The 17,454-nt window shown below is 34.6% G+C and overlaps 1 protein-coding gene across 5 annotated transcripts in view; it reads left to right on the plus strand.

Annotated features, from left to right (window-relative positions):
* The window catches only part of LOC115209283 (tumor protein D52), a 149,542-nt gene that overhangs the window by 12,550 nt on the left and 119,538 nt on the right, over positions 1–17,454 (plus strand). The window contains exon 1 of one of the 5 annotated variants that reach the window (XM_036501100.1): positions 15,595–15,634. The exons of 2 other annotated variants lie outside the window; for them this stretch is intronic. In XM_036501100.1, coding sequence (XP_036356993.1) covers positions 15,610–15,634 — 25 coding nt within the window. In that variant the 5' untranslated portion in view covers positions 15,595–15,609. Of the gene's footprint in view, positions 1–15,594; positions 15,635–16,142; positions 16,339–17,454 lie in introns of those variants that run through there. 2 more of the 5 variants (XM_036501098.1, XM_036501101.1) reach the window with 2 other exon arrangements.

Genomic DNA, 17,454 nt, shown 5'->3' on the forward strand with positions numbered 1-17,454 from the left:
CCTTACTTAACTGCATAAATGGCAAGCATATTATCAACTACTACATGATGTTTGTTTTAAACCAGTCTAAGTGTTGCATCAGTATTAAATGTAGTTTAATATGATGTAATATTTGCTCATTTTTTCTGTACTCTTATGGGTTTAATTACTTTACCACCTTCATTGTCCTCTTTCAATCTGATCCTACTTTTAGTTGTCACATACTTAAATAGATTTTTCTCTTTTCTCTCCTTGAGTTTTATGGCATTTTTTCATGGTTGGTTATCTTAATCATTTATTTGAATCACTTGTTTGCTCACTTTTTATCATCTATTTTCCCTGTCATTCTTATATAATATTTTTCTTTCTTCTTTCGATCTTATTAGATCTCCTCAGTGAAGCACATTCAGCTTGGGTGACAAAGCACTGATGTGATCACTATATATTGATAGAAAAGGATGAGCTCTGTCCATTGCTTTCACCAATTGATTCTAAAGACAAGATCCACTCCCATCTGCACTATCTTAAATTTCCCAAAATTGTGATTAGGTGAAATTATTAGAGTTATTTCCCATGTTTTTTTTTTGTTTTTTTTATATTTTAGCACCTTTAGGAAGACTTTTGTCTACTAATTGCATGGATAATCTTGATTAATTGAATTTTTTCATCTCACTATAGTACACCCCCTACTGTATGTGTATTTAGTATGCAGAATGCTCCTTTGAGTTTTTTTATCTACTCAATCAAAATTCAATTGAGATCAACCTTTGGTAAAATAAGTATTTATTAAGTACTACAGTTAATCTAATCAACTGTACATGTCTCCAAAATGTGTGATCTTCTACCAATGTTAGAAATTATTATTGTTATATTGATGGGTTGTGAGCTGGTAGAATTGTTAACATGTCAGGCAAAATGCTTAGTGGTTTTGCTTCAGGCTCTTTAGGTTCCAAGTTCAAATTCCACCGAAGTGGAAGCATTCCGTCGGTTACGACGACGAGGGTTCCGGTTGATCCGAATCAACAGAACAGCCTGCTCGTGAAATTAACGTGTAAGTGGCTGAGCACTCCACAGACACGTGTACCCTTAACGTAGTTCTCGGGGATATTCAGCGTGACACAGAGAGTGACAAGGCCGGCCCTTTGAAATACAGGTACAACAGAAACAGGAAGTAAGAGTGAGAGAAAGTTGTGGTGAAAGAGTACAGCAGGGATCACCATCATCCCCTGCCGTAGCCTCGTGGAGCTTTAGGTGTTTTCGCTCAATAAACACTCACAACGCCCAGTTTGGGAATCGAAACCGCGATCCTATGACCGCGAGTCCGCTGCCCTAACCACAGGGCCATTGCGCCTCCACTCCACCGAAGTAAACTTTGCCTTTCATCCTTTTACAGGTCAATAAAGTAAAATCTCAATCAAGTACTGGAATCAGTGAAATTAACTAATATCTCCCCACTAAAAACCTAGTGGCCTTGTGCCAAAATTTGAAACCATTATTATACTGATGGGTGGTAGTTAGCAGAATTAGTAGAGAGCCAGATCAAATCCATTACAGTATTCTGACCATTTCTGTCAGTAAATATATCTATGTGTGTGTGTCTTTGTGTCTGTGTTTGTTCCCCACCCCACCACTTGACAACCGGTGTTGGTTTATTTGCAACCCTGTAACATACTGGTTTTTACATTATTTCAAGTGACACTTTTTTTCAATTAGAAACTCAGATATAATATACAGTTCTTGTAGCACTGATTAATTCTTGTATGAAATAGATTTCTTTATTGCCCACAAAGGGCTAAACATAGAGGGGACAAACAAGGACAGACAAAGGGATTAAGTCGATTACATCGACCCCAGTGCGAAACTGGTACTTTATTTATCGACCCTGAAAGGATGAAAGGCAAAGTCGACCTCGGCGGAATTTGAACTCAGAACATAACGACAGACGAAATACCACTAAGCATTTCGCCTGGCACGCTAACGTGTCTGCCAGCTCACCGCCTTCAGCACTTTTGGAGCTTCCATCGATATTTTGAAACCATGGTTATTTTGATTGTTGGAAGTTTATAGAGAACTATGGAATACATCATTTCTTTTGAAATTGTATTTAATATCACATAATAGATAATTTCTTCAATTTCATTCCATAAGTTTTCAGTCAGTTGTTTTAGAAGTAATGTTAATGTTGTGTGTATAATAGATTTTAGCTTCAAATTTTAATATAGTTTTAGTATTACATATATAAATGGTAGTAGAATAACATTATAGATAAGCTGTATATAGGGCACAGCCATGGCTTTGTGATAAGAAGTTTGCTTTCCAACCACATGGTTTCAGGTTCAGTCCCATTGTGTGGCACTTGGCCAATTGTTTTCTGCTATACCCTCAGGCCAACCAAAGCCTTGAGAGTGGATTTGGTAGACGAAAACTGAAGGAAGCCCATTGTAAATATATCTGTGTGTGTCTTTGTTTGTTCCCCACCCCACCACTTGACAACCGGTGTTGGTTTGTTTACATCCCTGTAACATACTGGTTTTGCAAAAGAGACCAATAGAATAAGTTCCAAGCTTCCAAAAAAGCACAGGAGTCAATTTATTTGACTAAAAACTCTTCAAGGCAGTGCCCCAGCATGGCCACAGTCTAATGACTAAAACAAGTAAAATATAATAATAATAATAATGAAATTATTGTATCCAGTGCTTAGGTGCACCACAACTTGTCAAAAGTGCGTATAAAGCATATGCAGTAATGTACAAATGTCTGGGAAGTGAACAGTGTATGAGTCAGATACATGCTTGCGTGTGTATGGAGGGGAGAAAATCAGGTGTAGTGTTGACAAATATTGAAGGATGCAGTGCTCTGACAACTAACAACTGATGCTGGCAGTTTGCTCCATACTTCCGCAACTCTTAGAGTGAAAAAATATTTCCGAAAGTCATGGGAGCTGTGCTGCTTTCTGACTTTGTAAACATGTCCATGGGTTTTAGACAGGTGGAGTTTGAAAAGGTGCTCAGAGTTATTGTTAGTAAGATGGTTAATAATTTTATGGGTGTCTGCCAAGTCAGCTGCCAGAAGTTGGAGTTTCAATGTATCCATGCCCAGGGAAGTAAGGTGTTCAGAATATGGCAAATGCCTGATGGAGGGTATTCTCTTAGTTGCACGTCGCTGAATGGTTTCCAGACGATTAATATCCTGGGCAAGATAGGGGTTCCAGACTGGTGATGCAAATTCCAGGTGAGGCCACACCATAGCTATATTAAGCCTCAGATAGATAGCCGGAGAGCAGAAATGTAACATTCCAATAAAAAGAAAAAAAAAATTTTCAAAAATCTCCCAGTGATTTAACATCTGCACCTTAGCATAAGTAATTGTTTTCTGCAAGACATGGTCATCATAAAATTCAACTTTCAAAAAAAGACCATTACATTTCTGTCATCTGTGATATTATTTTGTTACGATCTTTATATACAACACTATGCCTTGGCATTCCTTCTTTCCCTTCTCTGTGAATGTTGCCATCTCCTCCACCAATCACCTGCAACTCCAATCACTATAACTCCTCCTCCTGCATCCCATATTTCAATTTTCTTTCTCATTCACTGTCTTTCTCTCTTTCTCTCTTCCCTACCATCTCTCTGCTATATATTTTTTTGTGACAAATGGCCCAACTAAGGGACCAACACAGAATGCATATTATATACATAGATACATGTAATATTTTTACTTAATATAATGATTTAATATTAAAAAAAGTAAAGTGGGCGAGCTGGCAGAATCATTAGCATGCCAGGCTAAATGCTTAGCAGCATTTCGTCTGTCTTTATGTTCTGAGTTCAAATTCCATGAAGATCAACTTTAACCTTCCATCCTTTTGGGGTCGATAAAACAAGTACCAGTTGAGCACTGGGTTGATGTAATAGACTTGCCCCACCCCTGCACTTGCTGGCCTTGTACCAAAATTTGATACCAATTTTAGAAAATGTAAATGTTACTTCATTTAGTGAGTCTATTTTGACTTCACCAACATTTTAATGTTTGGATTTGAATTACTAAAAATAGCAAAAAAATTCTTCAGATTCAGTCGATCATGACTTCATTTTGTTTTTTGGGGATGAAAGCATTAACTCACATATGTTTATTATTTCAAAATGTTTGATGTAACTCTGGACAAATTTTCTTCGTTTTGAACAATGTTTACAAAGTAATAATGATCAATAGAAATTGTGTTAACAATATTTGGAATTGAGAGAGGCTCAATAATGACTTTGTTTCAAGTTAATAAGTTTCATTTGTATGTTACTATGCATTTTTATGTTTTTATTCTTAACTATTTTTTGACTAAGTGCAAATAAGTTTATAAAAGCAAGTATGGAATCTTCTTTGTCAGTAAAATTGTGAAAATGACTCATACAATAATCTGGGTTTGTTTCATTTTCAACATATTTTGTAAAATTACTATTGTCACTTAGTTCTTTAAAGTGCAGAAACTGGTTCAAATTTTCATTTTCTAGCTGAAAAGTTTGAATTTCATCTGGAATGCATTGATATCATTTACTAAGCTAGGAAACAATTTTTCTCTTGTCCTACAATTAGATCATTTGGCTGAATAGTTACATAATCTAAAAATGCTAAATCAAATAGCCATTTATTATCACTTAAAAGGGCTGTTTTTTTCTACAGGCAGCATATTTTTCCCTTCTAGGAAATTTCAAACAGTATTTTTCAATTTCCTAAATTTACCCTGAATCCATCTTCTTGAAACCCAGCATGCTTCACAATGGAGTGCTAAAGTTTGAAACCAATATTTTGCAATTTCTCTGAATTCTTATCTATTTAAAGTTCTTGCATTAATTTTATTTATGCTTTTCCAAGTATTCACATAATATGCTGCAAGTTTAAAGTTTTTCTGCACAGTAACTATTGGTGTATATTGCAGCAATACTTTAGTACCTTGGTTCCCAAACTTTTTCAAAATTTTCATCCTATGGACCCCCACCCCAAAATGAAAAAAATCAGAGAAGACAAACAAAGCAAAAAGATCTTGTATAAAGTAATATTTCATGAGGTAAAATTTTACTGATAAAATAAAAAATTTCAACGAGAGGGGTGAACTTGTTTGGTCTGTATTAAGCTGTGTTTTTGATAATGCAACCCCTCATGTTATGTGCAACATCCAGTTTATTGCGAGCCTTTGTTTTAATTGCGAGTAAAGTTGCAAAAACCATCTCACATTCATATGCCACCATTTCTGCTCTGAGATTAAAAACTAGTTCTGGGTTCAGTCTCATTGCATGGCACTCTGGGCAAGTGTTTTAACTATAGCCTCAGGCCAACCAAAGCCATGTGAATGGATTTGGTTGACAGAAACTGAAAGACACCCATTGTATATAATATATATGTTTGTGCATGTGTGTGTCTTTGTGTCTGTGTTTATCCGCTATCACCACTCAACAACTGATGTTGGTTTGTTTATGTCCCTCCAACTTAGCAGTTTGGCAAAGGAGATCAGCAAAATAAGTACCAGGTTTGTAAAAAGTACTGGGGTCCATTTGTTTGGCTGGATTTCTTCAAGGTGGTTCCCTAGCATGACAAACAAGTAAAAGTTATCTTAGTCTCACAGTGAAAGATTTTTTCATACACTGTTCACTTTCCTGACTTTTGTACTTAATTCTATGTACTGTACATGTAGTGCACCTGAGCACTATACACAATAAACCTATTGTAAACCTTTGTGAATTTTTATACTTTCTTATCTTTGTTATAATTTCATTTCATTGTCTTTTGCAGTTGAGTCGGGTATTCAGTACAAGAGCATTTTCAGATTACCTTCTTAGCGCTTCTGCAAACATATGTCAGTTATATAGTGCTCCCACTTTTTAAACTGGTTATTTGAACTTACTCCTTGTATTTATCTATATTACATAGATGTGTCAGTGATATTTAAGTACCATAGTCATAGTCGTGATACAAGGAATCAACTGTTTAACTTATGGGCTTTTTTTTTTACAGCATATCCACTTGCGGGGCTATGATTCTCACATCTACATCGTTTAGATTCTTTTATTTTTTACTTGTTTCAGTCATTAGACTGTGGCCATGCTGGAGCACTGTCTCAAAGAATTTTAGTCGAATGAATTAACCCCAGTACTTATTTTTTTAAAGCCTGGTTTATTCTATCGGTCTCTTTTGCCAAACTGATAAGTCACGAGGGCATAAACACACCAACACCAGTTGTTACATAGTGGTGGGGACAAACACAGTCACAAAGATACACACACATATACACATGCACATATACGACAGGCTTCTTTCAGTTTCTGAGTACCAAATCCACTCACAAGGCTTTTGTGTGCCCAAGGCTCTAGTAGAAGACACTTGCCTGAGACACCATGCAGTGGGACTGAACCCAGAAGCATGTAGTTGGGAAGCAAGCTTCTTACCACAAAGCCAAGCCTGCGTTGTTTTCAAAACCTAATTAACTTGTCGGTTTTTTTGTTGTATTCCTTTGTTAATTATTTGTCTTCAGTCTGTTGCATCAAGTTAGAGCTTATCCTGGTTGCTATGGTGTACAAGTGATCAATAGCACAATACTACCCCACCTCCTGAAACAAATGCCAGTTTATTATTTATAACAAATTACAGAAACCTTATGTTATTTTGTAATCGCAAGAAATGTGACAGTGTTTAGTTTACATATGGCATAAGCTACTTTAAAACAACAATTAATATTTAATTTCTGTTGAGATTTATCTACCTGTGTACTAATATCTGTTGTAACTGCTTCTCAGATTGAGTACTAGCGAATTAGTTTTTTTTTTTTTGGGGGGTGGGGGGTTATCTGAACTCAACTGAATAGCTTGGTTTAAATTCATGTAATTGAGCTGATTAGTTTAGCATGCAGCTGAAATAAGGTTAAAAGCTTAAGCTTAGTTAATCTTTATTATCATAGTTGTTGTTATTTATTGATATGATTGAAAATGTATGAAAATTGTAATCTCTTTAATTAACATTAATATATATAATTGCTCTGAGTATTTTAATCTAGCATATTATGACATAAAAGTATAAAAAAAAAACCATAAGTTAAACAGTTGATTCCTTGTATCATGACTATATAGATGTTTAGGGTCAGGTCTTAATTAAGCAATCTTAATGAATATTTCAATTCTTGATTTCTTGGAAGTTTTATATCATTGTTATTGCAATAAAACTAAGATTCCATGTACCAATTTTTCCCCTTCTTTTTTTTTTATTGAGTAAACAAAATCATATTGACAGGCCACAGGCATAGCTGTATGATTTAGAAGTTCACTTCATAATCAATTGGTTCCTTATTTGATCTTGCTGCATGGCTCCTTAAGCAAGTATCCCCCACTCATCTTTGATCTGAATAAAGCTCAAAGCAAAATTTGGTAGATGGAAGGTTTAGGGAAGTCTATAGAGTATGTGTGTGTATACACACACATCTAAATTGATTCTCAAAAGTGTTTAGCAATGCACTATGGTCATTTTGTCTATCATACTTATTGTGTGTGTATGTAATGTATATAGAAGAATTGATGTGTCAAACAAAATTATCTTATGGTATCTCATTCCACTACCCATGTCCATTTTGGCTTTCTTTCTTCCCTTCTTTTGTTCTTATTTGAAAAAAGAAGTACCAGAAAAAGTACTTCAGTTGATAAAATCAACTAAAACCCTTGAAACCAGTGCCTCAATCAAGGACATTTATGAAATGAATTCAACAGAAGTTGAAACCTTATGATGATTCTTTACTGTTTACGCTACGGGACATGTCATTGAGTAATTAGATAACTTCCAGCCTGTTTAATTACTGAATTATAAATGAATGAATTATTAATCTTAATTTAGCACAAGACTTTTAAGTTATGAGTGAAGGGGAAGCTTTACAGTTGATCTGAGAGAAGATTAATGATTCTGTCCCAATTACTCATACTAACTATTCAATAATATGTTTTGGGAACTTTGTTATTGGTAGCTCTGTAGAAGCAATTGGTATTCAAACCATCAGATCTGAAAAGTTAATTGTAATTTAATCATCCCCCAAAATTTTTAGCTACAGAAGTTAATTGATGAAATTTCACTGGTTTTTTATTAATGTTTTTAAGCATGTGTTAAGGAGTGTGTTAAATAGATTATCACAATTCCATCAAATCACACCCTAAAAGTTTTTTTTATCTTCAAAAATTCAACTAATGAATTCTAAAACAGAAAATCATCCCTTTCTAAGACCAGTAAATTTGGATAAATTTTCTGAAACAACAAATTTGATGTTTTGATTTCTGTAATGTTAACAATTTTATATCTACAAACAAAAGCATATATGCATACATTTCCTGTCTTTCAGTGTAAAAGAAAAATTTCTTCTGAATCAGCTAACAACTATTAGATATAGTCTGAACATTTACATATTTAGTACTGATATTTTAGCTACTAAATTCTGTTCCTTCTATATTTTGTAACCAGCAATATAACTGAAGTTTAGTAAATTATAGTTTGAGTTCAACTGCCTCTGGCACTACACTGGGAACCTGGTAAAGATACTTAAATCTTTTTACCAGTGTACATCATTTTGAATAGACAGTTCACTGCTTTGAGCAACAGATGCATTGTCTAAGTGTTATCTGTAAAGTTCATATCTTTCCTTGGGTTCCAGAGAAAGCAAGTATATTCTCTTGAATCTGTTTCAAAAAGACAATCTCCAGTGATGTCCCAATAACCCAAAACAGTCACAGGACATAACCTACATATATGTAATGATATAATGGACAAGTGGTTAAATTTCTAGATTACTGATTTTCTATCCCTTCCCCAAAAATGGATTAATTCTACTATCTGCAAAGCACTATACACTGCATGTGTCTATTTATCTCAATTAACTTGACTGAAAAATTATTACTTCTCTAATTGTATAGTTAGGGTGGCCATTTATAAAATAAGACATCTGCAGCAAAGCAATTTTGCTAAATTTGTCAGAACCATCTGTGTACGTGTGTGTCTTTGTGTTTGTCACGTCACCACCACTTGACAACTGATGTTGGTTTGTTTACACCTCAGTAACTTAATTGTTCGACAAAAGAAATCAATAGAATAAGAACAAGCGTACTAGGGTTGGTTCAGTAAAATCCTTCAAAGTGGTACCCCAACATTGCTGCAGTCAAATGACTGGAACAAGTAAAAGATAAATCTTAGAGTAATAAGATGCCAAGTTAACAAATAAGGTTTGAACCAAAAAAGCATATGTGCTGTTACCACTGTGCTAACCTGTCCCAATCCACTTGAATCTAACTGTGGAAAATAGATGTTTTCATTCTGTCTGCACTCTTCAGCTAAGGCTTTCAATTAGATAACCAGATTTATTTACATTATGCATATTTTAAGTATTCTGATCTATGCCGTGTTCTGCATAAATATGCACCAGATGAAAAACTGTTTGAGAGAGTAAAATAGGATTGAATAATGTAGTTATATGCTGAAATCATTTTGTAGAAGTGAAATTTAGGTCATGAATTCCTATCTAGTTGCTTCAGCTTACAAGCTATAGAAAACAACCATAATGAATGACTCACAAGATACTTTGTCTTTAAAATAATAAATAATGTTCCAGAAAATCAGCTTATATCTCATAAAGTCAGTGTTTGAGTTACTGGCAAGTGATGGCTCAAGAAAACACTGGCCAAAACTGAAGTGTGTTGCTTGAAGCCATTGAATATAGTAATTTCTTTGGATATACTGGCTGCAAAAAACTGATCTCCTATCAAAGAATTGTTTTCATTCACTAGGTTTTTTTTTTTATATTTGTCCTTTGCAGTTCTACCGATTTTCCTAATTTTGATATTTTTTTTTTTGCCATACAAGACCCCAAACAAAGGAGTTTCTGCATTAGCAATCTCCAGTCTTTTCTCATTGTGACCCATCAGTTATCTTCCATGACTGTTTTTAAATATTTATTTAAATATAATTCTCCAGAAATACCATGACAGCAATCCAAGTAAAACCAGTAAAAAAAAAAAGTGTAGTGTGCATTTGGTTCTTTTCTTGGGGAAATATTCCTCAGTTTTTGTCATAAATGTGGGTTATTCATGAACATTTTATATTTTGTCACATATTTCAAAAGATGAGGTTTTGTCTTCATAACTAATAGGTTGGAAATTGCTGCTCTACATATTCACTTGACATGCTAGAAATAACAACCAAATCTCCCTCAAAAGTGCATTGTAACCATCTTAAAGAAAGAACATGGATAATGTAGTACTACATATTCATAAAAACATTGGATGTACACAATTGAAATTCTTTTAACCCTTTAGTATTTGAACTGACCCATATCCAACCCAAATATTCTACATGCTTTATGTTAAAACCAGCCAGATCAAACCTCTCACACCTGCCCTACAATGTCATTCTAAAAATAAACAATCACATCATTGAAATTTCAAAACCACAAGATAATGCATGGTTAATACAAAACAATGTGAAGAAATAAGCATTATATTTGACAGGGTAATCTGAATGTTAAAGGGTTAATTAGGGCTATAGAACACAGCTCAGTTAGAGCTATCTTGAGGTTAAACAACTACAACCAGTCTTCAAGGAAGAGTTGTGATAAAAAAAATCAACCCCAATGAATTATTGGCATTTATTTAATCATCTTCATAGGAATGAAAGGCAAAGTTGGTTATGTTGACTTTGTGAGTTAAGATTAAACACTGTGAAGTATTTAGTCATAAACTGTGCCACTTCTGCCAACTTGCTGCCCTCATTCTTGCTAATATTGACTAGTAGCTACTTGACTAATAGGATTTACTGCACTTCTTAGATATATTTCAGTCTGTTCATCACATTAATTCATGCATCAGTTATCTATTGCAGCTCATTGTGTTTTTAATTATTGCATCAATCAATTAGAAGGTGAGGGACAAAAATTAGAAAGCTATATCTATTGAAAGTAGGATCAACAAGAAATAATTAAGAGACTGTCATTTTTAAATTACTTCTTTGATACTTTTGCACTTGAATGAACTATATTTTATTATCGCAATATTATAACTTTCTAATTTAGACACAAAGCCAACAGTTTTGGCAGGAAAAGGGTTAGTCAATATAATCAACTCCATTACTCGACTGTGTTTTATTTTATTAATCCCCAAATAATGAAAGGCAAAGTTGACCTTGCTAAGATTTGAGCTCAAGATGTAAAGAGCCCAAAGAAATAATGAAAGGCATTTTTTTAGGGTGTTCTTTCTCCCTTATATTTTACCATTACAACTGATTATTCTCTGTGAAAAGAAAAGTATGTATGTATACATGTATGCACAGACACACACACACACGCCCACACAGACACACACACACACACATGCATGCATGCACTACTCCCCACCTTGCAGGTTACTTCGTGACCTTGCTGGTGTTGGTACCATGTAAAAAGCATTCAGCATACTCTGTAAAGTGATTGGCATCTGGAAGGACATCCAACCACAGAAACAATGTCAAAGCTTGCTGTAGATCTTGGTGTAGTCCAGCTCACCAGTTCCTGTCAAACCATCCAATAGATACATATATCAAAACAGGAATGTTGAAATACAAAAAAATGTCCACTTACCTGTTTTGTTATACAATAACTCTGCAAATAATATTTCCATAATTCCCAATTTTAATATGTATTTTGACTAACATTCAGCAGCAACTGTGGATACAAATTGATTGTAATAATGGAAATGCCAAGAGGGAAAAGTTGGGTAAATCCCAACTTAGTGAACTGTCTTCTCCTGTCACTTTGGGATGATTAATATTTTGTGAATGAAATTTGAGAGACAAAATTCGTGCAGCAGCCTATAGTGTGTGTGCATGCACACGCACTTTACTTGTATCAAATTGCATCTCTTAGTCAAATCTGTAACTTAATTTAATAGAAATCGATAAAATAAGTACCAATCTGAATTGAGTGAAGGGGTTAGGAGGGTTGATTTAAATTCTTTTCAACTGAATGACAAGCTAATAAGAAGAAAAGAAATTTCTATTTATAGTTCTTTTAGTGAAATAATCTGTAATACAATTGAACTGTTGAGGAACTATTGGTGGTTTCCTTTGTTATGTAGTGATGTGAAAATATACTGGGGTTGCTTCCCCTTACATTTATTTGTTAAAATTTGTGTTAATTTTACAAGCTAATGAGATGTTTCTTTATTATAATAATGCTCTAAAGTGGTGCAATGATAAAGTTGATAGCATACCAAACTGTGTGACTGAGTGACCTTTGATATTTAATTTTTTTTCTTTTCATTCTGAGTTTCAATTTTGCTGCATCTATTTAGTTTTCATCATCTGTATTTGTTGTTGCTCAAATCCCCTTATATTCTGAGTTCCAACCCTTCTGATGTTGACTGGCTTTTATTGAAGTCAGCAAAACAAATAATGAGTACTATAGTTGAATAAACCAATTGTACCATCATATCCCAAATTGGAAGCCTTCTGCCAAATTTAGAAATCATTACTTACATTCTGTATTAAATTCTTACCAAGGGCAACTTTGCCTTTCATTCTTTCAAGATTGTATTGGGGTTGATGTGTTCATAATTGAAGTTCAAATCCCTTTGGAATAATAAAGTACTAATAATATTTTGGAATGAAATTTATCAGCTGTGTCCCTCTTCTATGAAAAAATGGCTTTGTACTCATCAAAAGAATTCAGTAATAATGATTTGTTACACAGTAATAAAGGCTCAGATTTTTAGGTGAGGAGAAGTGAGGTAACCATACTGTTTTGTACCTTTCCTAATATCATTAGTGACCTATGAGAAGTGATTCACTCTGAACTGAAACTGGATTAGTTGACCAAAATCTTACTGCACCACAAATCAATCTTGTTTTCTGTGTGACATGATTCTTTCATCAGTTATTAGAAGGAAAGTTATTTCTTAGGAACTTGTAGAATTCTTTTACATGACAGGTAAACTGTTAATGATATTTATATGCCAAATATGAACAATAAAGAAAATCATTACATATGAAGTAAAAAGTGGAAGGAAAACTGAGAATAGTCACTTAGGAAGGATCAAGGAAGTTAGACACCCTAAATGACCTCAACTCTAGACAACAGTGTTATTGAACTGCAGGAAAAACTGAAGACTTATTCATCGGTGCCTACTTTTCATAAAATTCTCTGAAATAGAAAGTGATAAATATGTTGATGAAAAAAACAGAAAAAACCCCCCTGACTGGCCTTTATCTCTTCAGCCTTGTTCACTTATTTTTTCTAAATCTCATAGAAATAACACCCAAAATTCTTCAAATCAAACTTAAAGCCTTACAAAAAAAGTGAAAAAAAAGAAAATGGATGGTTGTAGCTGGAAAGCTTTTCATCTTAGATTTGTCTTATCAGGGCTGACAACTACTTTTACTTCACAGTCTTAATTTCAGTTGATTAAAAGTTGCTTTTGGTTCACTACATTATGTAACTATTGTATTTTTCATGCAGAAGGTAACCCGTAATTGTGTTTATGAAATTCTGCTTGACTTTTCTTGGTAGCAGGACAGACCTCACAGTGATCTACATCGACAGTCAAAACTAGCTCTCATAATGGCTAAATGTTATCAATTGCATAGAAGATGGATTCATGCCTTCTTTGCACTTCTATAACCACCCAAGTAGTTATATTTCATACCTATCCAACTTAATTTCTATTGTTAGTTGCTCAAAAAAGTAGCCCTAGTTCTATAGCATAGTGTAAATACAGAAGTAAATTTACACACAGGAGAAAGCACTCAGATTTTTGTTTCCAGGTGTCATTGCATTATTTTAAAAGCTTGTAACTGCTGGACCAAGATGGCATACTAGTCAACTGTTTCCTACATTATCCTCTCCAAATCCTCACCACATTAGTTGATTGTAAGATTGCATTGAGTGAACGTCTCTAGCCTTTTCTTATTTCTTTATTGCCCACAAGGGGCTAAACATAGAGGAGACAAACAAGGACAGATAAAGGGACTAAGTTGATTACATCGACCCCAGTGCATAATTGGTACTTAATTTATTGACCCCGAAAGAATGAAAGGCAAAGTCGAAATACCGCTAAGCATTTCGCCCGGCATGCTAACGTTTCTGCCAACTCGCCACCTCTAGCCTTTTCTGCAAGATGACTTGTTCAATAGCAGAAAAAGTAGAAATTGAGGAAGCATATGTGAGAACAAGTTCTGCTAAGCAAACGTGTGAAATTTTTGAAGTCAGGTTTCCAGGCAAAGACTTACTGACAAAAAGAATGATACAAATGTTGGTTGAGAAGTGGTGTACTATGGGGTCAGTGCACAGTTCTCCAAGACAAACAGACCCTACAGTTCAAATGCCAGAAGTTATTCAGTACAAGGATTACTCAAAGACCAAAGAAGTCAACACAAAAATTGGCACAGTAGTCTCACATAAGCAGGAGGTTATGCCAATGAGTGTTGAGAAGTCTAATGTTGAAGCCATGTGTACAGCAATTAAAAGTGGATGACAAGAGCTAATGAGTAAATTACTGCACGTGGCTTCTGAATAGCAGTTACGAGCAGTCAAAATTAGATGATGACACTTGCAAATGAAAGACCATGTTTGTAAATTTATTTCTGTATTGACACTATGCTATCAAACCCGAGTTACTTTTTCATGGGCCACCCTGTATAATCAGTAACACATGCCACGGCACAGGTGCCAGCATCGCCTTACTGGCACCTGTGCCGGTGGCATGTGTAAAAGGATTCGAGCAAGGTCGTTGCCAGTACCGCCTGATTGGCCCCCGTGCCGGTGGCACGTAAAAGCACCCACTACACTCTCGGAGTGGTTGGCGTTAGAAACTCTGCCAGATCAAGATTGGAACCTGGTGCAGCCATCTGGTTTGCCAGACCTCAGTCAAATCGGCCAACCCATGCTAGCATGGAAAGCGGACGTTAAACGATGATGATGATGATGACTTTCTGTATTGGCACAGATTAGTAGTCGTATTTGATGAAAGATAAAAGTTTATCTCTGTGGATGGTTTGAAGTCAGAAAATATCTCACAGTGGGTGCAGTTATTAGTTGTAAATAATTTGAAGTCAGGATACGAAGAGACGAAACTAAAATAGTGTATAATAATTGAGTGTGGCATTAACAATTCACTGTCTCACAATATAATAATAATAATAATAATAATAAGGTACAGATTTTTTTATAGTGAAGCAACCTCATATCTTAGACATAACTCTACATTTTATACCCCACCTCATCCTACTTCCAACTTCGTTTACTTATAACTTTCTTAACAATCCTCTTTTTAAAGGAAATTTTGCAGATACGTTTTCCAGGATGTAGATCACAATAATGTTAGTGAATATTTTTAATCAATTCATTTTGGGATTCTGAAAGGAAAAGAAATCTATACCCTTTTAACTTATTCAATAACTTGCACGTCGTTGTTGCACAGCATAAAGAATACCCGTATTATCTTGATCGATATTAGTCATTGAAAAAAAATTCCCGAGTTTTCCTATACAGATGGAAAGTAATCAGAGCATTAAGGAACTAGTCAACTACAATACAGGTCAAATATATTCTGGACGATACTCTATCATCTTATCTCAGTGATATCATGATGTATGCGCCATGAACAAGTTAAAAAAGGTACGAACATCTTTTCTTTCTGACCCACCATCACTACTACTCAAAAGAAAATTAAATTGAAAAAAGTTTTCTTTTCACCAGCTTCCACGAAAAAGATATCTGCAAAAATTCTTTAAAATATACGCATTAGTAAGAAAGTTGAGGAAACAGTTGGTGGGAAGCACTAAACTGTAATTATGCTTAGTACTTATTTCATCAAGCGCGGAAGTTTGACTGGGTGGGTTGCGAAACCCAAAGATGTTGATAAATAACAATTATTATTGTTTTCCGCACAAGCATGCGGTGTGATATATATATATTGAAAGGAGATAAAATGATAAGTTCTGTGAAGTGATCGAAACCAAATGATGGATTGTTTAGTCTTCTGCTTACTCTATGAACATACTGAAGTGTTTTGATGGAGAAACGGCTTGTTTTGATGGTCGTTGGCAGATGTGTCAGTGACTGGTAAGACAGACAGACATACAAACAGCTAGGCGGACATGCAGGTTGGTTGGCGAGCTGGCTGGCTGGCTGGCTGCTCCTGCTCGTTCTGCAATTTCTAGTGACTTAGGCCAGTTAACTGTTTATACATTTTAATATCTTTTACGTTTTTTTTTGTCTTCACATTTTCTTTAATTTGGGAGAGGTCTCCTCGGCAATCATGATGGCGGAATCTATTGGGTTATCCAGCTATGCAATAGAATTTGACACAGATATTGACGGTTTTTATCAATTTTTTTCATTTTGCATTTTTTAAAAATAATTTCCTTTTAAACTTTACTTTCTTTTTCTTGCATGATCACCATTCCGATCACCCTTCGACTACATCATCGCTACACTTATTAACTTCGACGTGTTTTTATTATGTTCTTCGTGATAAAAATGGAGTTAACGACCCGGTTTCGATTTCCCAACTGGAGCCGCTTTATTTATGTTGCTAATGCTCGAAAGAAAGACATGGGCTTCATAAATTTATATTTCTTCATATCTTGTAACTCTGAAGACTTGTGAAAAAAAAAATCTACTGTCCCTGGAGAATGCACTAATTTACTTGTCTAGGCATCATAATGATCTAAATACTACTACTTTCGTGATTATTTGTGTTCAAGTTATGAATCATACCTTTTTTACACTTATATAATGAAAGTAATTTATTTTATTGTAAATTGTACTGCTACACAATTAACAGAAGTATAGTGGTTGCTATATACACACGAATGTATTGATATGCATATATATATGTATATATATAATGTATGTGTGTAATTATGTTTATAATTATGTATATGTGTATTTGCTTTGCACCTTAGAGATTATACTATACTGCTATGAAGTTGTTTATTCTTATGCTTCCGGCAAATATCAGCTGATTTCGATTTTCAATGTCTCGCATCTAGTAAAATATCTCCGTAAGATTTTTTTATTCAGTTTGGGAATACCGAAGCCATTTCTCTCCCTTCCGGTAGTGCACCTCTTAAGCACATGTTCGTTTATGTACTACACCCCTCTCACTACATTTATGTTTACATACACGTCTCGATTCAGCAACATTAGCAAGCCTCTGTAATCGTGATGAGTTTGTTTGTAATGAATGTTTCGTTCATTAAGCTAAAGCTTTTGTGTGTGTGTGTTATTGATTTTTCTCTTTCCTTTTTGGTATTATATTAAACCTATGTTTATGGTTTTATACCTATTACATCCCGATTGAGATTTACATATTTTACAAGTATTATTGGTTAGAAATCTATTAATATGCATGAAACAAATATAATATTTATGTGATGTAGACACCAGTATCTTTCAGTGAAAATGATGTACTCTTTCTTGTTGCAGTAAGC

Source organism: Octopus sinensis, linkage group LG3, assembly GCF_006345805.1.
Source record: "Octopus sinensis linkage group LG3, ASM634580v1, whole genome shotgun sequence".
Lineage (NCBI taxonomy): Eukaryota > Metazoa > Mollusca > Cephalopoda > Octopoda > Octopodidae > Octopus > Octopus sinensis.